This window comes from Lepidochelys olivacea (assembly GCF_965140295.1).
Source record: "Lepidochelys olivacea isolate rLepOli2 genome assembly, chromosome: 8".
Taxonomy (NCBI): domain Eukaryota; kingdom Metazoa; phylum Chordata; order Testudines; family Cheloniidae; genus Lepidochelys; species Lepidochelys olivacea.
Window position 1 is genome coordinate 94,605,818 of NC_140418.1, and position 22,653 is coordinate 94,628,470.

Consider the following 22,653-nt stretch of genomic DNA (forward strand, 5'->3'; position numbering starts at 1 on the left):
GCATCAAGAACATAGTGAAAGGAGTGGGGAATGTCTCTCTCACCCTTTCCCTGCCCCCCCGGGAAAAAAAAAGGTGAAAATGCACTGTGGTTTTGTTATAGTAAGAACCGTGGCATTCCTAGGGCTCTCTCTCTCTCTCTTGCTCAGGTGGCTGACTCAGGCCAAGTGAGCACTTCTTAGGAAGTATTCACCTTTTGGAATCATTTGCTGTTGATTTGGGCCACAACTGCACTGTGTATCTTGCTACGTCCATGAAGCAAGTGTCCAATCGCCAATATGACCTTTTTAGGTCTGACTGACGGCTTTTGTTGACACGGTAATATGGGATAGCTAGAATCTACAAACAAAAGAGGTGAAACCAGTTTCTTCATGTCTCTGGGCATGTCACTGTTACCTGCAGGCTGACAGAGGAGGGAAAGAGAGAGACTGGTAAGTGCCATTTTACAATGCTCCCGGCAATAAAGAAAAGCATTTTTTTTTAACCCCGTGTTGCATTCTGAGATATAATGGAATCTAATAGGTTTCAGATGGGCAAGTTGTTCTTGGAATTCCATCAATATTTATTTAACTTGAGTCTGCTTCTAAGACAGGATTTGCGGATAAATATGTATCGTTCAGAAACATGCTCGCCTTCTGTCTGAAACAAAAATTCTCTCACTAAGAAGTGTTAATATGCATCTGGCCTTAAGCCTACAGTAATTAATAGGATTCTGAAAGACTTGAATGCAGGACCCTGTAGTTTATTTCTTAACAAATGCTCTTTTATTCTGAGATCTTATTATCCTGTATGGTTGCACATTTACCTGATGTGACCTCTTAATGCAAAATGTGTTTTTTATTTATATATATTTTTTAAAATTCCTCCCTCAGATCATAACAGGGGAGTTCTACCGGATTCACTACTTAAAGGAGAAGTCTCGGTCCTTCATCCAGAACCCATATGTGGCGGCTCTCTACAAACAAGTGGGCTGTTTCGCCTTTGGCTGTGCCATCAGCCAGTCCTTCACAGACATTGCCAAAGTGTCTGTCGGACGCTTGCGACCTCATTTCCTGGAAGTTTGTAATCCAGACTTTTCAGTAATCGACTGCTCTAAAGGCTACATTCAAAACTACACCTGTAGGGGAAATGACAGCAGAGTCCAGGAAGCCAGGTGAGAGGCATTTCCTTGACAACATAGGGGGAAAAACGGTTGTTTCTGCCAAAATGGTGTCCCACAAAATACAACTCAGGTCCCTTCTGCCAGCAGTGGATCATTTGGAAACTTCCTTCTCTGGGAAGACTGCCACTGAGCTACCACTATTGACTGGCAATTTCCCTAAGGAGTTACTGAACTCTGCTGAATAATACTTCTCCTTCCTTCTATTAACTCCCACAACATTGTTTCATGAATGCTTGCTCAATGTGGGAATTTACCATAAGAGCTGACATCACAGGTGAGTGGTTTGGATCTACACAGCAAAACAGCCCTTCCTTTATGTAAAGACAACAAACAGCGTCAGGAAGTCTTTTTCAAAGTCTTTATGTCGTGTTCATTGGATATTTAATTTTGATATTTTTTTGGGTGAACTTTACAAGTTATACTTAATGCCCCCTGATTGGTGTTTGCCTAAATTCCCAGATATCTTGGGCTGGTTTGTAAGTTACCAGTCTGCTGAGTATATAACAGTTCATAGCTGCCCCAAAAGCAGAGGAGGAAGGGAACTGCAATCCCATGATTCTCCACCTCTTGGTCCGTAGAGGAAATAATTTGCTACTGGTCTACTTAATCATGTTGCCATGCTCAGCTGCATTGGCTGGAGTGTCAGGATGGGGGTGGAGCCAATGCTTGATACATACCCTCCTCATCCACTCACTCTCCACCATACTGGGTGTGGGGGGAGCAGCAGCCCCAGATAAGTTGCTTCCCCACACACAATGCCAGGTAGCCCATACTGAAAAAATAAGGGTGTACCTTACATCTCCTAATTCCCCTGTTGTAAGAGGCAGGTCACAGTCTTGCCTCTTGATTATTCATAGGCAGGTTCAATCTAATATTACAATGGCTGGTTCATACGTGTTCTCTGTCTTACAGGAAATCCTTCTTCTCTGGTCACGCCTCCTTCTCGCTCTATACCATGCTTTATTTGGTGGTGAGTACCCTCCATTTTTTGAGAGTCAAACCTGTTTGCACACCTCAGCATCCCCACATGGGACGCTCACCCCCACTTGTAGCAATTTGGCAGCTGATTACGTTGCTCTGACTACGTCAGAAGACTGCAGGGACTGAATAAAAAACTGCCATTAAAAACTCAAAAATACTTGAACTTTTTAGCATTGTTTGGTCTTGTGACTCCTAAAATTTCTGTCCGGTTACACAGACCTTGGCTGCACCAAGACTGTTACCAAGTCCCCAGATCAGTCCTGCATTCCTTGCTCAAATTCCCACTGAAGTCAACAAGAGTTTGGGGTGAGCCAAACAAGGAAGCTGCATCTCCTAAGATCAATGCACAGGGGCTCTATTTACATTTATATTAGGCAGCTTGCTCTGGTCTCTGCACTTGATGAATATATAAGCCTAACCTGCTGCCCCTATAGGTTAAAGTCTGGTTTCCATGTTACATTTGCGGCCAAATCTGAAAGCAAAGCAGGTGAACTGGCCTCCCCACACAGTCTGATCTAACACTGTGGGCTGGTCTGTTTTTCTCTGTCAATGAAAAATGGTTCTGCCCTTCCTCTACTCTGCCCTTGAATAGAGCAGTGTGCCAAGGTGCTTCCTGCCTTTAGCTGCTGGAGGCATGCTTGATAGCACTCATGAAACAACCCAGCACAGGTCAATTATGGGTGGAACTATGGTAAACTTTTTGGGAAAGGAGATTTGGACAGTGATTTGTGTAAAAAGTAATTAGGAAAAAGGTTTTTGGATACTTTCAAAGATTTGCGGCCCCCATATCTCCTGTAACCTTAGATTGGAAACCAAAGAAACAGCCCTGTACTTATGAAAACATTAAACATGAACTTTTATTTATCCACGAGCTGCACTTCCCCACCCCTCCTTTACTTTGCCATCTGAAAACATAAATTACCATGGCTCTCTTCTGGTTTTTAATCATAGATTTTTTTTTTACCCCCCTCCCCCGGGCTGGAAGCAGTTTCTGTAATTTAATTACTGGGTTTTTTAGACAGTTCAGGGGGGTTCCATTAATTTATTTCCTCATTTTCTTTTTTCTTTCCTTGAAACATTTCAAATTTATTCTGTAAACATTCACGCCATTTCCTCTCAGCGACGTTAAAACAACGTTGTCAGTGAATGGCTGGGGAGATGTGATGTGAAAGGAATTGGACATTTCCCACCCCACCCCATCCGCAAACAAAATAGGGTTTAATGTTGTGTTTGTGTGTATAAGAGAAAGAGAGACCCAGGGTTGTGACAACAGTTCTGCACTGTTTCTGAATGACTGTTTTGTTTTACCCATCAACAAAAATCACTACTTCAGTTTTCCATGAAACAGTAACTCCCCCCGACCCCAGCACGCCATCACGAGTGATTTGTATTTATATACCCTAAAGTGCAGCGGTTTTAATTAAAGTTAACAGGTTAAAAGTTCCTTTGCCGTGTCAGGAGAGGAGGGGAATCATTCACAGTGCCAAAGACCACGCAGTGACGTTTCACAGAAATCTAAGCCCTTAATGGCTGATTTGCAAAACTTTCCAAACTGTGCTTGGAGCCATTGCTTGACATGAGTATTAAATAAGGTTCTGCAGGCAGTCAAGTAGGTCATCTCTAATAGGCTTCCAGGCTTGGCTTCAGGAAATTGAGGACTGGCAGCTTTAATTAAACAGGTGGCTGGTTCTGTCAGAACAATAAGCGAGACTGGTGCTGTCTTTCTGTGTTTGATCCTATTGTTTGCTAGATTCTGCCACTACCTTTTCAAGGCTTCTGCTGATCCTGATACCACAAAGGAGTAACTCACACTCTTAAACCATAAGGACTCTGTTCTGCTGCTTTCTTTATTAAAATACATGGGGACAAATCTTGAAGTGCTGACTCAGGCAAATCCCCCCTTTCCCAAGATGTGCCGGGTGTCTTCAACGACAACAAGAGATGCCGGTCAGCACCTCTCGGGATTTTTGCCCAACTGGCTTCAATGGAAGTTGACGAAAGACCTCCAAGTTTCTCTCTCCTGTGTTAAAAGCACTGCACGGTTTGTTTTATTCTCACAAACTTTGCCAGGTTTTTGTCTGCGAGGCCAGCAGTTACACAGCAAGTTAAGAAACAAAAGGGAACACTGACCGTTCAGGTATGCAGGATGGGCCTGACCATATAAATGCTCCATGCACTGGGTTCCCTGCAGAGGCCAGAGCCAGGCCTGGAGATGGCATCTTGCAGGAGATGCTCCCACAGGACGTTAGGAACAATGCTTTTTTGGTCCTGCCATTTTTCACCACTTTGCCCCAGTGCCTGCCATATATTTTTCTCCGAGCTCCACAGAAGGCTTTTAATGACTGCCCTGTATTTGGGGGAGCGCACAACTGAATAGTCACAGCCCATGAGTCTTGTGCTAGACTCCTCCAGAAGGGCAGCATGCTCATCTGAATCTACTGGGAAGTACATTGTGGGACAGGGCCCCGGTTGCAGCTGCTAGCAGTGATATATCAGAGAGAGAATGAGATTGCGGCCATGGCACTCCAACAGTAATCAAGCTCTGATTTCTCGTCCCTGCCCTTGCCCTTCCCATCGTCCTCATATGGAAGTACTTCGGCTGTCAGCACTCTGCAGTGTCTGCCTCTCTCCTCCAACCCACTAGAGACTGAAAACAAAACAGTGTGGAAGCTGGCTTTTGACCAGTAGAGCCTATGTCCTCCAAGACTGCAGTCTGGAAGGCACCGACCTCTGCTCCTTGGCTGGGATATAACAATCTGACCTGTGACATTGGATTGGTTCCATTTATTCCTCTGGATAGAGGATTACTGGCCCAGAATTCCCAGAGGTTTTTAAGGCTTGAAATACTGAGCTAGGATTGGTAGCAGGCACTGTCAGGCTATCTGTTCAATTGTGCTCATAGAGCTGGGGCAAAAATTATGCTAATGGGTTTGATGGAAATTGAAGGGGGGGCGGGAAAAAGAAACAAACGGAGACATAGTTGTGTATAGTGAGTGTCTGATGTCAGGAAGCCAGTCCCTCTCCTTGTCCAGTAGTGGCTTTCTCTTTGTCATTCCACACCTTCCTGCCACTCCGTGCAAGAGTCTTCTCCTTTGTATTTTCTGCTACCAAAAGCATAATGAAAATATACCACCCCAGCACAAAATCCATTGTAGTGAAAAGCTGATAATGATAGAAAAACTAATGATATTGTATTAGTGGGTGTTAAAAAACCCTCTCTCCTTCCCAGTTGTTTGGGTGAGAGGAGCTTTGTAAGACTGGTTTGAAACACAGATAAATCACTTCCAAGCACTATTTCTGCATGCTTCTAATATGTCTTGGTGTCAGTAAGTTTGATGGACCCCATTATCTTGATGTAAACAAATCATTTGCTCTCCAATTCCTGAGAAGCTGCTTAGCAAAAGTTTGGCTGCTGCACTGCTGAGGGCTCATGTGATGGGGGGCTTGGCAGGGGCCTGTGGACCAGGGAACTGGCTGAATTTTTTCAGGCATCTCCTGCAGATTGGGGGTCATTAGTCACCAGGTCCTTTTTTTAAAGACATGCTTGGACAAATTAATGGGGGCTTAGTGAACAATGTAGAATCTCACCTTCAGCAAGTATCTCATTAAATGATCAGCCCCAGGAAACCATTGAGATGTTGTGTTTGTGAGTGTGTGGGTATCTAAAATAATTCACTGATGTGCAAAATCCTCAATAAAGATATATATTGTTCATGCAAACCTTTCTTTTCAACAGGTCTGTGCCATTCATTAGCCAGATCTCTGGCCATGAGAGCCTAGATGGAGAATTCAAACTCACTGGGAAATATGTACTTGTGTGGGGAAACACTACCAAAAACTGTCAGACACTTTTAGAAAATGTCCAGATTTTGTGGTGTCCAAATATGGGGTGGATTTAGCATTCCTGAAGGGTGCCTGACTGATAGCCCCAGCCTGTCATTTATCCACAGAAATGATCCAGAGTAGAAATAGTATTGCAAGATTCCCCCACAGTGCCCAACCCAAGTGCTCCAACTTTGACCTGGAGAGTGTAGCCCTGGGGATGAGAAGATGGGACAGTCCTTGGTTTCCCTGGTGATGCTGTCAACTAGTGTAAATTGTAGTGGCTCCCCACCCCCCAGTGAGAACATTTATCCACTAGGAACTGGACCGATAAAATATCCAAATGGTGCCAAGAGTTTTGTTACTATTTGCCCCCATTAGTGAAACAAGAATAAATACTAAATACCAGAGGGGATTCTATATTCCAAATCCTTATGGAAGTGACTCCAGGAAGACATTTAATACACACAGAAAGTGCTTGGGGCTCAATTTGAAACACAGATTCAGGGCTATATTTTGTATCTTTTTCTGGTCCTCAGAAACATGCAATTAACGTCACCTGCTTTGTATAACAATTTACAAAGGGAAATGACTCTCTGGTAATCCTGTTTGTAGGATGTTGGGGGGGGGGAGAGGATAGGATGTGTTCTTCATTCAAGGTAAAACCCTACTGAAGACAAGGAGGTTTGTAGTTTTCACAGGACTTAGCAGGTCAAGTTAAAGACTATAGGGAAACCTGGCGTTTATCTCAACCTGCTAATGTGAAAACTACAAACTGCCTGATCTGCAAACTGCCTGATCTGATTCCTGGTAGTTAACTTGAGTTAAGAACACACCTTTTTTTCTCCCCCGAGTGAAGACAAGGCGGAAGGTCAGATAAGGCCCATAAGGATGTTGAACTACGAGGATGCAGATGGCCTGTACAATAGGACTTTTCAGCCCACGTGGGTCATAGAGCTAAGCGCAGTGGGGAGGAAGGGGGAAGCTGGTGGATTCTAGGGCGATCATTAACGTGAAGTAACATCTTTGGACTAGCTATGTTGATGCCCTAATGCCCTGGCTCTGGGCTGAAGGAAGAATTCTATTCCTCAAGCCCTGCATAAAGCTTCAGCTTTGTGCTGGGAATCAAACTTTTACTCAGAGTTCTTTTCTCTGTTCTTTGAAAGCAAGAATAGCAGCGAATTTTTTCCCATCTGTCAATGAGCATAATTAAGGAGAAACATTAGTTATCAACTTGCAATTCAATGCCGCATGGTAACAGAATCTTCCTAATAACCTCACAACTATCAGAGTTATTTGTATTCCAGTGATCCTCATTCCCTCATGAGAACTGAGATGCCAGCGGTTATTACTTGGGTTTGCTGTTATCATGTCACCTTAGATTAACTGACTGATTGCAGTCCTTTAGCATTGTTCTTTGCTTGTGGCTTAGTGGGGAGAGCTGGGTCATGGAATACTGTCTCTGGTCCAAGAATGGTGTGAGTTTAGTGGCATGCAGATGCAAGCTCAAGGGGCGTTCTGGAGTCATTTAAGAAAAACAAGTGCTGGGTTCAAGTTCTACTTACCTGATAATTTTGGGGTTTTGATGGGATCAGGGCCAAAATGTGACCCCTAGATAACGATCTGCAATTAAATTTCAGATTATACAGTCGACAAAAGGAAGAAAATGCAAACGTGCTTTTGCTCCTATGAGGTCTTTTGTGCTTCTAATCCTGCAGTTCACAATCAGTCAGCTAACTGCATCCTGTCAGTCTAGTGGACTTCGCCAGGGATGAATTTGGCTTAGAGAGTTTTGCCCAAATAAGCATTCCAGGATTTGTGCCCTCTTCAAAGGGCGGGGGGGGGGAAGGCGGGGGGATGGAGAGAGGTTTACATGGAAGATAACTTCAGGTCAAGCGTAAAGAGTCCAGTCAGGGAAACATGATAAGGCCCTGCCAATGCTCAGAGCGAAATCTTAGGAAAGAAAATGACAAATTTCCTAGATCTGGCTGAATGCAGCCATGTGATATGGATGCAGTGAGATGGGAGTTCTGTTTGACAGCCAAGTTACTTACTCAGCACCTTCCTCAGTAAACGCCTCCAAAGCATAAAGATAAAGTGTATATATTCTTCTCTCCCTGCCTGCTCCTGACTTGTAATCCTACAGATGGACATAAACTGTTTGTTTGCTTAGGCTCACTTGCTGACCACACTCTGTTCTCCCTGACATCAGTGGAAGTTCCCTGGCAGGAGAAAAGCTATGTATTGCTCCTAAAGCCATCTTGGTTCTGTGGTAACTTCTCGGCTCTCTAAATAGCTACTACTACATATTATTGCAGGTCACTTCATCCTCCCTTCCCTCTTGCCTTTTGTTAGGCCTGCTCCTTTTAATCATTGTATGTTACTTTCTTTTAATGCTACACAGTGGGCTGCAGTGGGAGTAACATATTTTACATTATTATCTTACCCCCAGCTAGACTTCTCCTGCATGGCAGCATTTACACATTTAGCAGAAGCCACTTGCAAATAGCTTACAGTCTGCTCTGAAAAAGATTAGTAGAGAAGCTGCTGGGGGTTTCCTGCCTTTCATTATACCACTGATTTTTCTGTGCCAGGAGATTCTGATGCTTTCTGTTTTCCCTTTAGCTCTCTGATTTGCTTTGCTTTTCTTCCCATATGATATGTATTTCACACACACACCGAGGGCTACAGTTTCAATATAGCCTCAGTCCAGCCTCCTAAATTCATGCCTGGAAATGTTATGTTTTAGGTACAGTTTTCTGTGTATTTATCCTCACAACCCCCTTTGAGGTAAGAAAGTGCAATTATCCCCATTTCACAGAGGTGGAACTGAGGCACAGAGAGGCTAAGTGACTTGCCCCTGGTCACACAGGATGTCTGTGGCAGAGCAAAGAATTGAATCGGGGTCCCCCAAGTCCCAGGCTAGTGCTCTGATTTTTGGACTGTCCTCCCTATTGTACTTGCATGTTTTTTGAATATCCAAAATCAGGTGTATGTGCATAAGAACATAAGACTGGCCATACTGGTCCAGTCTAGCCCAGTAGCCTGTCTTCTGATGGTGGCCAATGCCAGGTGCCTCACAGGGAATGAATAGAACAGGCAATCACCAAGTGATCCATCCCCTGTCATCCACTCCCAGTTTTTGGCAAACAGAGGCTAGGGACACTCAGAGCATGGGATTGCATCATTGATCATCCTGGCTAATAGCCATTGATGGACCTATCGTACATGAAGTTATCTAGTTCTTTTCTGAACCCTGTTTTATTTTTGGCCTTCACAACATCACCTAGCAAGGAGTTCCACAGTTTGACGGTGTGTTGAAGTGCATGCAACTTGGGCACCTAGAAGTCTTAATCACCTAATACAGGCATGCATTGCTCTTGTCCCATATTTACAGAAGGACATGTGCAAGTCTGAACTGTGTGCATGCAATACCTGATGTGTGGCATAATTAGGACATTTGTTTTTGGAAAGGTGGGCACACAAACAGTTGCACTTGTACATTTTGAAGCCATTTTTTCTTGTTTTACCCCTCTTGAGTTTGTCACTGTTGAGCTTATGTTCTATTTAAATCAATGCTCGTTTTTAATTGGTCATTTTAAAATTAAATTCTTGCTTTCTCTACTCTGAACTCTTTAGTCAAAGCCTTTGGGCTGCAATGAGGAGAGGACAGGGAAGTAATTCAAAACGGTATACAGAAGGGGATATATGCATTATTGTTGCATATCAAACATTTGAAACCTCTTTCTTAAGGAATTGGAATGAACACTGCATAAAGCTTTATGCATGAAATTAGCTCTTGAGTTCTTCTAGCAAAGCTGAGCAGCACTGTGTGTAAAGTGTAATGCTGTATACAGGGTCCATGCTTGTATCGGAATGAGGCAGAGGCTGCAATCTTGCATCTGAACATCAGTGGCAATGAAAATTTAGTTGACATCCCTCAGCTGCTTTAAAAACCACCACCCTTGATCCCAAAATATAGACTTTTAAAGGGACAACACTGTATAAAAACTTCAAGAAAGTGCATTTGAATGATAAAGGAGCAGATTGTGAGCCCCTTAAATCCTGTTCTACAGTATCTTATCTCTACAATTAGTTCTCATTGACTGATTTCTTAAGGAGTAAAGGACTACTCAGTATGACCAAGGGTATCAGAATTTGGCCCAGATTGAGCACATAGACATTTGAAAAACAGTCAGAAGCCAGTTCACTGTTAATGAAACACGTGGAAGGTACTGGTTCTGTGAATAAAGAAGTGCCCAGCGTTACATAGTTTTAAATTGCTATGTAGTGTTGCACTGTGCTATTAAACAGCTTAAGTCTTCCACTTCCGTGATGACTGCATTTTAGCAGTATCTGAAGTGCGTGTACTTTGAGCAGTGCTTTTAAATCCTTCTGGATGAGAGATGCAGTGTGTTTATAAAGCATTTTTATGATTAACTAATTCTTTCCGTAGCGTATAAATTATTATTAAAAACTGAAGTACAAATGTGTGGGAGTGAATTTACTAGCATATATGTTGCTGTATTCCATAGACTCTGTAATGTGCTTTGGCCAACACTGAGCTGCTTTGGTACTGCTCTGTTCAATCCTAATTGGCTATCAATTTGGATAATATGAAGCATCTGCTAGATTCATGCAAATGCTTCTTCAGATCATTTTAACGTTATTCTGCATACTTTTTCCAAATGGGGCAAATAAAAGGTTTGTGAAACAGACACAACGTATTAAACCATTTAGTACGGCTTTCCAGGTTTGCCTTTGCACAGTGTTGCGGTGTTTTTTGGGATGCTATGGAAATATCCATGGGCTTGATTCTCATTTACACAAAGGCCACTTTACACCATTCTGCCAGCAGAGCAGCTGACCTAAAAACCTTACTCAATCACCATTTTTTTTCCATGTGGCTACTGGCTATATTTTCTATTTCATTGGTAAGGAGTACAGAGCTCTGTAGGATGTTTAGCTGGGCTACAATTCTAGACATTAGGGGGGTTTTGTATTCTGTCTTGCAAGTGTTAATGAAGAAGCTGCTGCTCCTGTCCCCTCCCCAGGCACCCACATACCCCCGACAGTGCTATGACTTCCTGACCTACATCCTTCCCACATCTCCCCCATCCAGCCCTCCCCACCCCACCCCACCCGTCTCCACTTCCTCACTCATGCACAGGAAGGGAGCACTTTCTGGGAGGGCACTGCTCCTCTTGGCTCTGCCTTGTGGGGTGATCAGCCTCAGGCAACTTTGATTTGTAGACAGAAGGTTCCAGTTTTCCTGTCGTCTCTTCCCGTTTGGTTTCCCCAGTTCCCACAGGAACCTGGGAAGTAGGTTGTGCCCACCGTTTGCAACGGAAAAAAGCTCAAGATAACTGTAGGGGGGACAATACCCATTTGACGTCACTTCAACTTCTTCACTTCAGGTCAAGTCCTTTTGTTTCCCCTTGTAAGTAAAAGTAACATTGCCCCCCACCCCCCACCACACACACCCCTCTCTATATTTTGAGTGACACAAAGGCACTGTAGAATTCTGTATGTTGAAGGATCAGGGCTCAATCTGGCAAAGAGAGGGTCTTTCTTGATATGAATAGCCACAACATAAGGTCTGCTTGTGTGAGTAGTGAGTGCACCCCACTGTAACACGTCAGTTATTCTGGAGCAGGGCTGGCTCTTTGTTTGTCCATTAATAATTATCCTGTTTGCACAGATTGAAGGAGATGGATATGTGCATAGTTACCACCAGCTTTTTCTTGTGGAAGAGTTCCTGCATTTAGATAAACAGCTTGCCTCCCTCTCAGATTAGCTTTTTATTGGTAAATGTTGGTAAATGTCAAGTTCAGGGTTATTCACACAAACTGACAAAAAATATTTCCATTGATGATCATTGAAATTGACAGATAGGCAAAGAAAGAAAGTGAGAACTTATCAGCGTTTGACATAAGGATATTTGCTTTGTATATTTTAACACGTGCTGCTGGCACTTTATGTTTTAATGGCTGTAAAGCTTTAATTTTTTGAATCTCTACACTGCCATTAAATAATTATTGTCTGACACCTCCATGCCAAATTTCCCACAGTTGTGAAAATATAAATTGATCACAGAAAAAGATGCTTAAATCCCATAATTTTGCATAACTGAACATTTAAATAGATAAAATTGGAAAAAATGCTTAAAAATAAACATCAATATGATCTGCTGAAATTATAAAAATAAAATAAAAATTGAATTCTGCCAAGCCTAATTTTGGGTCTGGCTAAATAGAAGCAATAGTGTTAATGTGAACTCTCATTGCTCTGCTTGGCAAACGTTGGATAAAAACAACAATTCTCTGTTACCTTCAGCAGGCTTGTCAATGCACAATGAACTGGAATTGGAAACGCTCAGTGGTGTGGACCGCTTTCTCGGAGGGTCCGTCTACATCAGGGGTGGCCAACCTGTGGCTCCAGAGCCAGATGTGTCTCTTTGGAAGTTAATATGCGGCTCCTGGTATAGGCGCCAACTTTCCAAAGGGCCAGGGGGTGCTCACTGCTCAACCCCTGACTCTGCCACAGGCCCTGCCCCCACTCCATAGCTAGGTAGACATTGCAGCTTGGGCTGGAGCTCAGGCTCTGAAGCTTAGGGGTGGGGGTTGGCTCACAGTCCAAGCTCCAGCCTGAGCCCCCAGAAATCCAGCTCCCCTTGCCGCTCACCACTGGATTAGAATACCACCCGTTCTGCTGCCATGACGACTACCTCAGGCACCCCTCTCTGGGCAGCTTTTGTTATCTGAAGTAATTCATCTCCTTTAACATCCCCCCCCCCCCCCCCCCCGCCCCTTCCACCATAACACACTACGGACCAAGTTCTTCCCTTGGATACATGCATGAAATTCCTGCTGTATCCAGTGGCAGCCAGCTGCATGCATCCAAGGGCAGAATGACATTCCTCCGCTCCATTTCCACAGCTAGCTGGTGCATTTGTTCTACGTTGCTGCACACACTGTGACCGAGGTGTAAAATTAATGCTCCCCTTTGTTTTTCTTTTCAATCCTTAGTTATATCTGCAGGCCAGATTCACATGGAGAGGAGCCCGTCTGCTACGTCCCCTGCTGCAGTTTACCCTGATCATGATGGCATTTTACACAGGATTGTCCCGTGTATCTGACCACAAGCATCACCCTACAGATGTGCTGGCAGGATTTGCACAAGGAGCCCTGGTGGCTTACTGCATAGTGAGTGCCATCTCTTACTATTGCACTAATGACAGGGCAATCCTGGTAACTCTGGAGATGCTGGTGGGGCATAACCTGTGAGAGAGGCTATTGACCATGTTAGGGAATCCAGCCACTTTAGGGCAGCTGGGGCTGTTGAGAGTTAACATTTACATGGTGGATGGCTCTCTCAAGTGGGTTGCAGGGTAGAAGATGCAGCATAAACCAAATGACTCTCTAAAAATCTGTCTTTGTTGGGGGCATGGATGTTGCCCAGAGCAGGTAGGGAGTGCTGTGAGACGTGAGACAAAGAGGACTCAATCCTGCATCAGAGAACTGCTGCAATGCCACCTGGTTACTCCTGTGCAGCAGCTGCTCTGAGGCTTAAGAGCAGAGAGCGTCATTAGCAGGAGTATGGCTGTTAAGCTCCTGTGTCCTCAGCTGTGCACGTTCTCCACCCCCGAGCCCTTGCAAATAAGGGAGCAGGCATGCGGGCACTTGGCAATGCTTTGCAATGAGGACAGCTACACATAGTGCATCCCCCTACTTGGCACTACTGAGTAATGACACTGACAAATGCACCAGCCAAGGATTTGCAGGATCAAAGTCCATATGTAGAGAGTCTCATCTGTAAATGAGTCTCATATGTAAAATGTAAAGAATCTCATCTGAAACCCTAGTTATGTAAAACCCACACAGCATCTTAAGTGAAGCAGCTGAGTTCTGGTCTGCCCTGTCAGCATTAGGGTCAGTGTGTTCGCTGATTAGCAAGGATTCAATTATCAGTGGCCCTCTCCAATCCAAGCACATTATGAGTGCAGCTTAGGGAGGCTAATATGCAAACAGTGGTGGCAGTTTTTCCTTAAAGGTTAAACACTCCTTTGTTGATGCAAACTATGTTGCTTTTCAAACCTCTGCAGAGGATCTATACAGAATCAAAGATCCCAGAAGACTGTCTTGGAGGTGGGGAACATATATGTTCCCTTCAGAGTTAAACCAAAAAAATTCCCTGCCTGGGAATGTGGATCTTGGGTTTGTTCTTTTGATTGTAGTTGTTTTTTGTTTTGTTTTTTTATGTGGCAAAAAGGTTTGTGAGAAAATGGTTTACAAAAGCCATGATTGCTTGTCTGCCACTGCCTGGCTTGTTCTCATGCAATTTACTTTCCAAAGAGTGACCTGATTGCACAGTCCTTTAACTCAAAGTGACACATGTAAACGTTTAATGTAGGCAGAATGGGAGGCGCTGGCTCCGTGTAATGACGTGATTGTTTTCAGTGTAGTTATCTTGTTTAGAAACAAAGGGACTGGGGACTAAAGTAATTATGTGGCTTTAGAAACTCCTAAAACCAAGTTTTCAAAAGGTTACACACTTTTTATTTTGCTTGATCTGGAAGTAAAGTAAACCTTGAGGCAAGAAATAAAGTTCACTCGAGATTTTCAGGAGTGGAAAATAGGTTGCTTGTGCATTTTCCACTTAGTGATAAAATGCTAAACCTGAGCAAAAACCCAAACAAACGCTGTAATCTAATTGTTTAAAAAATGATTAACCCGTTTGGCTGTGGGAGTTGGGTTTTGCCATTGCCAAGTGCCAATGCACCATTATGGCTTAGTGTCAGCAAATCCTAAATGCCAGTGCCAAAGGGTTAACTGATGAAAGTCTTCCACATAGACCACTACTGTGTGTGACTTTCCTTCTTAAATTTGCCTCTTTTATGCATAGCAGGAGCAAAATCATTATGGTTCATATCTATCTTTTGTTCAAATCTCACGGTATTCCTCAAAGCCTTGGAAACCTTTTAATACCCTTAGCAGCCAATTAAAGAAACAACACCTCATTGTTGAAAGCTCTTGGAGCAAAAAGGTCTTGGGCAACCTTTGGAACAGTGAAGCAGGTTTTCTCAGTTCAGGTGCTTCATATGACATCATGTGGCTTAATGTCTAGATACTAACCATGTATGTAGTCAGACTGGTTTTTTATGTGTGCATTTCCTAAGCCACATATTCTTCTTCTTGACACTTTTTTAAAGCTTTGTCACAAGTAGAGGGGGAAAAGAATATGCACAACAACATGATAAAAGGATGAAACACGATATTGATCTAAGTAGTGGGTTCTGAAAGACAATAGAGGTCCAGATGCTAGGGACAGACATTCGTACATTTCCTGTCTAGTGACAAGTTGCAAATCTGGTGGTCTCCTCCCTGACCCTTTAACAGATGGCAAATTGTACTGGGCCAGGAGGAGGGTGAGAATGTTGCTCCCATAGGCTGATTTTCCTGTGACGAAGTAAATCAACATAGGAAGCAGCTGCCTCATTATTTCACAAACAGGCCTGGTCTTTCCCTTCGAGCTCAGGGCACACCCATTCTACTCACCGCTCTTTTGTATGCCTCCATTCCTTGCCCGGATGTGGAGGGGGCACTGATCATTCATTGCCCTGTTCCTACTGCCTGGAAACGATACAAGGGGTTTCCAATGGGATTCAAACCCAACCCCCTGTCACATGTTTGTCCAGGTGCAAATGACAGCTAAAATATTCTTGGAACCCTGAACTCACTTGTTTAAAAAATGAGGGCTAGGGTTAATATTTGCCCACTATGGGCCTACATTTCTTCCCTTCTTTTGGGGGAGATGGTTGGGGGCCCCCTTAACCGTAAGAGCCAAGGGCCCTAACAAGCTGCTAGGCTGTTGCCACTGTGAAGTCACTCCAGGGCTCCCTGCAGCTGGAATCAGGGCAGTGGTGTAGGAATAAGCAACCTTCCCACCTCCTGCCAAATTAAAGTGTCAATGTCAGAGGAACGGCTCACATGAGTAAAGGACCCAGGATCAGGCTTTCTCTAAATCCTACCTTAGACCTTCTCTTGTAAGCAGTAGGCTTTTGTTTTCATAATAGAATTCACTAGCTTCCCGTTCCATCCTATGCCTAGCGTCAGACTCACCCCGAATTAATAGCCCTAGATCCTAGAAATTTGCTACCACATCTATTACGTCTACCACTATGTCCCAGAACAGCTCAGAGATCACAGGGTTGCATCTCTCCTACCACCCTGCAGCTTCAGGGTCAGCTCTCATTGGCTGGCTGCACAACTTCCCTGCACTCCCACGCCAAGCTCTCCACTTTCTCTTCCTCCCTCTCCTGCCCAGCTGCTAACTGCTTGTAGGCTAGCAGTCAGCCACTCTTCAAAGGTTGTCTCCCCACCCCTTACCACTATGGCCTTGTCTATACTAAGGTGGGACAAGAAAAGCTCCTGATCATTGCATCAAGTGTAGAATTTGTTGTTTGTTAGGTTCGCTCTCTGGGCTGGATGCTGTGCTGGATGCTGTGCTATCTTGCTATTAACAGCTCTGCTCCACAGAGTGGGGCGAGGAGTAAGTACTCTGTCATAAGCCACAGCTGAAACCTTGAGGTCTCCACAGTCCTAATGCATCACATCCCCTCCTATGAAAGAGGACTTAGGCCTGGGAGCTCCCAACTCACTTCCTTATGCTCCCCGCCAGATCCGAGCCCCCCTCTCACTTCCACATCAACCTAATGACCCCTCCCGCCCCCAGGATTCTGCTATACCTTTGTAAAACAGATTTCAGGCCAGTTCTGAAAGCTGGAAACTCACTGGAACCAGTGAGGCAGGGGCAAGATTTGCCTTGAAATGAATTGCTAGTTAATATCAGCCATTACAAGTTACAGTTCTTTGTCTTGCCCTTTGTCTTGCCCTTATTGAGCTAATCAGCCCACAGAACAATAAACTCCTGCTTGTCATGGAACCCTTTTTGGAGATGCACACTGAGTCATTTCCCCTTCACCTGATTCGGGCTTTCTCTCTGTTACATTACATTACATTATCACTCCTTACTACACTACATTGTGTCAGAGAGGGGTGACTCAAAATCATTTCTTACGGCACTCAGCCTGAAGAACAGCCTTCCGCTGTGACTCAAGAACTGTGTCGCAGGCTGTTGATATTAAAAGGCCATTAAGTGCAGTAGTAATCATGCCGTACTTCTCCGTGGAAGCCAGTTGTGTGTTTCATCTCCAAGAGTTACCAAAGCTAAAAGTTGTAGCAGACACATTTGTCCTTCCTGGCCTGAAATAACAAACGCAAGACGTTCGTGTCAAGCACTTCCAGCTGGTGAAACATTTTTACTTGGTTCCAACGTGAGATATGATGAGAATTTCCGAAAATCAAAATAGCACTATAAGCAGATTAATACGTATCACATAGTTTACATGAGTGGAAACATTTAAACAGACAAGATACCTTTTGGTGTCAACTCATAAAAGTCATATTAGTTTGTTTTACTATTGTGTATCTGAGTATGGATTTCTTTAATATGATGAAAAGAAATGGGATTATTAAGTGGAAATATAAGATACTGACTTAGTTTGTATAGTACAATCCCAGTTCTCTGCTGTCAATTTTTTTTTTTTATGGGTGGAAAGCACCTTCTACAGGAAATGGAACAAATCCAAGTAAAAACTTTGCACATTTATTAGCCTTTTTTAGTGTTAAACAGTTCAAGCATTAGGAGGATTTAGCACACTGTTTTGACCCTAAAAGATCATGTTTCAGGATTCCTATAAGTGTGTAATACCCTCAAGCCATGCTAGAGAGAAATACAGTTTAAAGGGGAATTAAAACTACTACCAAGTATTTGAATTAAACCCTCAAAAGCAACAAACTGCAGAGTAAAGGCTAAAAAACAACCAATCATAGGATAATACTCTATCCATAACTGACATTTATAAAATAAAGCCACATTCAATATAATCCCCATCTGCCTCTTGCATGCCACCTACCTCCTCCCACAAATTGATTTGTCATGAATTTCTTGATGTAGAAGTTGGACACTTTTCTGATTGAATCCAATGATAGGTGGCAGGCATGTGAAAGAAATGGCAACAAAATTACTCCAAAACAGCTGGTTTATTTTATTTTATTTTATTTTATTTTATTTTATTTTTTGAGTACTAACAACCAAAAAAAGAAAAATATTTTACAGCAATGCATTCTCTCGTCAGGATATTCTGAGCGTGGTTTTTGTTTGTTTTAGAAAGGACTCATCCAAATCTCTGTTTTTGTGGGTGCAATTTTACCCCCTCAGTTTACTGTAGCACAAATGCTAGCATTTATTTGTCTAATCGGCAGATATGTGGGCACAGATAGTTAGCTAGACATCTGAATGTCAGCATTTTCACTCAAGGAAAAAATACTTTTTTTAAATGTTGGGCCTCTTATGCTTTTCTGCTGAAGACAAATATTTATGGATAAGTCATAAAACTTGAAAAGTGAAGGATTCAGACCCCCAGATTCTCAGTTTTAGATGTAGCAATAAATTGTCATTTCAGATCAGGCCAGTTGTTCATATAACCTGGTTTCCTGTCTCCAATAGTAGCTTAGAAAAGAGGTGGAGGTGGAAAAGGAATATTCCTGCTGAATAGTGCATCTGGACAGCTGTATGATGGGGAAGGGAGTGAAAGGAAAATGCCTTCCTGTCTTCACCAATAAACCACCCTGAAACATGTGGCTCAATAACCCTTGTACGTGGACTAGCTAATATCATTGTGTAGTCTAGTCTTATTCAGTAAGCATTTTATCCCTTTTCCATTTGAGTGTGTTAAATCAAACACTGCAGTAGGAAGAGATACAAACACATTTATAATTTGAAGGCTGCCATCCTATCAGCTTGATTGGAATTTAGGAATGTAGGACTTGCTATACCAGATCAGTGCACTAGTCCATCCAATCCAGTATCCTGTCTGCACCAGATGCTTTAGAAACCCCATAATGGACCATTAAAAAAGGATAACCTTTCCTTAAGGGAAGCTTAACCCCACACAGCCAATGTTTGGTTTATGCTTGGAACTAATAAGCTTCTGTGGAAGCTTGTGGAATCCCCATCACTGGAGGTTTTTAAGAACAAGTTGAACAAACACCTCTCAGGGATGGTCTAGGCATACTTGGTTCTGCCTCAGCATAGGGGGCTGGACTTGATGACCTCTTGAGGTCCTTTCCAGCCCTGCATTGCTATGATTCTGCAAACATTAAAATACCAAGTATCATTCGCCCTATCACTTTGGCTATAGTAAAATGCCATGCGTTATCTATGGACAGCTGTCAAATTTCAGTGTCAAAATAAGTTTCAGCTCAGCTGGTAAATTCTGACTCACAGACTTATCAAAAGTGGGGCAGTGAAGTAGCCTGGGTGCTTGTTGGCATGTGTGTTCACCAGTCACTGATGTTTGTTTTTGTTTTTTTGTTTTGTTATCAAACTTCTGGTGTAAACAACAAAGATGAGTCCTCTCTGTATTTTGCTGTTTACGGAGAGTTACACGGTCTGACTGTTTCCCCTTCTGGCTTCAGGTTTAAGTTTAGTAAGGGAGAAAGTGCAGCAGTCACGCTGGACTGATAAGGGTTAGGCCATGGCTGCCAAGGAGGAAATGAAGGTTTCCTCCCAGTACTTTGTTTCTTATTGTGTTTCTGCCTCCCTAAATTGTCAAACACTGGCCTTTTCACATCCGGCAGCGTGGTTACTTCATTGGGTATTCAGGAATATCTCCTCCTTCCGTTGGACTCTGACTGCTAGACAGTCATCCGGACTAAACGTTAATTTTGTAGCTCATGTGTCATGAGAAAAGGGGAAAGCAGAGAATATCAAGCAGCCCCGATTCATTACAGATAGTGTCATTTGTAGAGTAGTTTTAACTTTAGGGCTTTTAATTGCCCATCAGAGACCGTTTTAAGTCAGTGGGGCTATTTGTGTGAGTCAGGCAAGCAGGATTTAAACTTTGGGAGGGGGGGTTCTTTGAGTCTAGAATGTTGATCATTATTATTATTATTTATTTGTATTACTGTAGTGCCTAGGAGGCCTATGTCTGGACCAGGACCCTGTTGTGCTAGGTGCTGTACAAACACAGAACAAAAAGATGGTCCCTGCCCCAAGGAACTCTCTTTATTTCTGAGCTTTCAAGCCTAAGCTGTGGAGTTGTGTGTTTATCAATTTATTTATAGCATATAAATGCAATCATTTATTAATGCCCACAACAGTTCATATTGAGCCATTATCCGTTAACCTCCCAGCACCCTATGTGGCTTGTAGTCAAGAATTGTACATGCCTATGCCACAGCTAGGAAAACAGCCCTACGTAGGCTAAGGGCCCAATCTTACAAAGTGCTAAGTACTCCTATTGCCCCAGTGGGAGCTGAGGATGCTCAGTACCTTCTGAGACCAGACCCTGCGTCTAAAGACACACGGTGAGGTGGTTTCAAAGCTGGGAATTCCTAGGTCCCAGTCCTGTGGTCAGTCATTTGCTAACACAAAGAATTTGATTGCAGTAAAATAGAACATGAATACTCTCTCACTGATAACCTATCAAATAGTGTGTGAGTAAATGTTGCGACATTGATTTCTAAATTATGTTTACAGGTGTTTTATGTGTCAGACCTCTTCAAACCCAAGATGAAGACCTCCCTGCCTCCTCCTCCAATCCGGAAAGATATCCTTTCACCTGTGGACATCATTGAACGGAATAATCACCACAATATGGTGTAGACCTTTGCAACCCTCCTCCCTCCACAATCCTTCCCCCTCCCCCCCTTTTTTTTTTTTTTTTGCAAAAATGACTGCTGACAGCAACTACCTGCTGCTCTCAAATCTCATCAGACAGTAGAATGTAGGGAGAGACTTTCTTGCCCGACTAATAAGGTCTTACTCTCTGGCCTTTTCACTTGCAACATTTGCATGAAATGGGTGTTGTTCAACTAAGTCAAAAGCAACAATGAGAAAAACAAACAAACAGCAATGCCGGAATTCTGGATGTGCAATTGGTTGAGTGTTCATGTTGTAGTGAACCCAAATTGTTCATAGCATAATGAACACTAAACGATTATGTAAAGCCGGCCATCTTAGCTTTTACTATGAAGATTTCCAATGCCGGTAAGAAAAACTCAAAACTAAATTATATAGCACTGTATACAAGAAACAGCACTGATTCAAGATTTGGGACTGGTTTCTAAGTGTCACCGCTCTTTTCTCCTCCCCTCCTCTTTGTAATATTGCTTTGTTTCACTCCGTTCCATACTGTGATGTTGGTTCAGAAGAAGCTTGCCCAGTCAGAAATGTAAGAAGGGTGCCTGGTCATATTACACAAACTTAACCCCCCCCCCCCCCACAACAATCTAAGGTGTTTCCACAACAAACTGAGCATGAGTGAATCTGTTATCCACTTAGAAGCCAAATCTTTTCATTTACACTACGTACCTGGTGACATTAGTACTGTACGAGGCATCAAGCCTACACAAAATTGACAAATGGCCTAATTTTTAAAAAGGCTCCCTTCACTACTTCTGGCCCTGATAAATTGCAGAAGGATTTTCTGTGTTATTGCTGCCACCTTTGGGAGTTCACGTCATGTCAGTTGTTAGTGGTTGATCTTGTTGAAGATATGTTAGCACTATGAATTTGGGATTGAGTCCCAGGGAACATTGATTCTGCAGTTTTAGGACGGGCTGCTGGGTGGAACGTCCTAGCCTGGATTTCAAACAGTTTTGAGCATTCCCTCATCTTCTCTGTTTAGGGTCTTGTTATAAGCCATTCAATAGACATTAGGCCAAATTCTGATCTCCGTTACATCGGTAGTGCATCAAGAGTGTGTAAAAGAGAGCAGAATCTTGCCTACTTCTCCTAGCTTTTTGGCTTTCTGTTGGAAGTTAAAGACAAATATTGAAGATCTATCTTAAAACTTTGAAAAAACGCTAAATGGAAAAGGGATCATGCAAACCACGTGGAATGGCCATTTGCACATCTATATTACACAATCCGTCCTATCATTTCAGCTATAGCAAGCTATGATTTTTTATATATAAATATTATATAAATAATGTATAAAACATTAAAAATTAACTATGTAAAATATTATTTCTGAAACAATTTTTTAGATATATCCACTATGATTATAAACTGTGTCTTGACCTGTGTTATTTACATTTTGCTGCTTAAAAAAGCATTGAATTAATTTTTTTTTGTAGTCGACTAAAATATTGTAGGTCTGTGGTAGTAATATTTTAATGAAAATAACTACAACTAGAGACAATTGTATAAAAAAATCATATTAAATTGTCTGTATTTTTGTAATGTTTCATTTTGTAAAGAGAAGAATATTCAAAGACTTTTGTAGAATACAAAATTGAAGTTTGTATCTGCGAAATTATTGCTGTATAAATGTGCTTTTTAAATAAAAGCTCATAACATAACTAAATATCCTATTTTAACCATGTTCTGCATTTGTGTTGTTCTTAGATTAATCTGAATAAAATGCACTGGGGTGGTATATGTGAGGCTTTACACTGCACTGGGTAAATGTTGCATATATCTGTTCCAGGCTCAAAAAAGCCCTGAACCTGATCCCATTTTAAATGAGAGCTCTGATGTGGGGGTCAACAAGGACATGCCCACACTGTGGGCATTACAGAAGCACCGCTGCAAGGCCGTAGTGTAGATGCTTCCTACATCG

The 22,653-nt window shown here is 42.7% G+C and overlaps 1 protein-coding gene across 2 annotated transcripts in view; it reads left to right on the forward strand.

Annotated features, from left to right (window-relative positions):
* PLPP3 (phospholipid phosphatase 3) overlaps positions 1–22,314 on the forward strand; it is a 64,321-nt gene extending 42,007 nt beyond the window's left edge. Inside the window, exons 3-6 of one of the 2 annotated variants that reach the window (XM_084636870.1) lie at positions 871–1,151; positions 2,073–2,130; positions 12,992–13,168; positions 20,568–22,145. In XM_084636870.1, the coding sequence (XP_084492996.1) occupies positions 871–1,151; positions 2,073–2,130; positions 12,992–13,168; positions 20,568–20,693 (642 nt within the window). In that variant the 3' untranslated portion in view covers positions 20,694–22,145. Of the gene's footprint in view, positions 1–870; positions 1,152–2,072; positions 2,131–12,991; positions 13,169–20,567 lie in introns of both variants that reach the window. The other variant, XM_084636871.1, reaches the window with a different exon arrangement.
* The last annotated feature ends 339 nt before the right edge of the window (positions 22,315–22,653 follow it).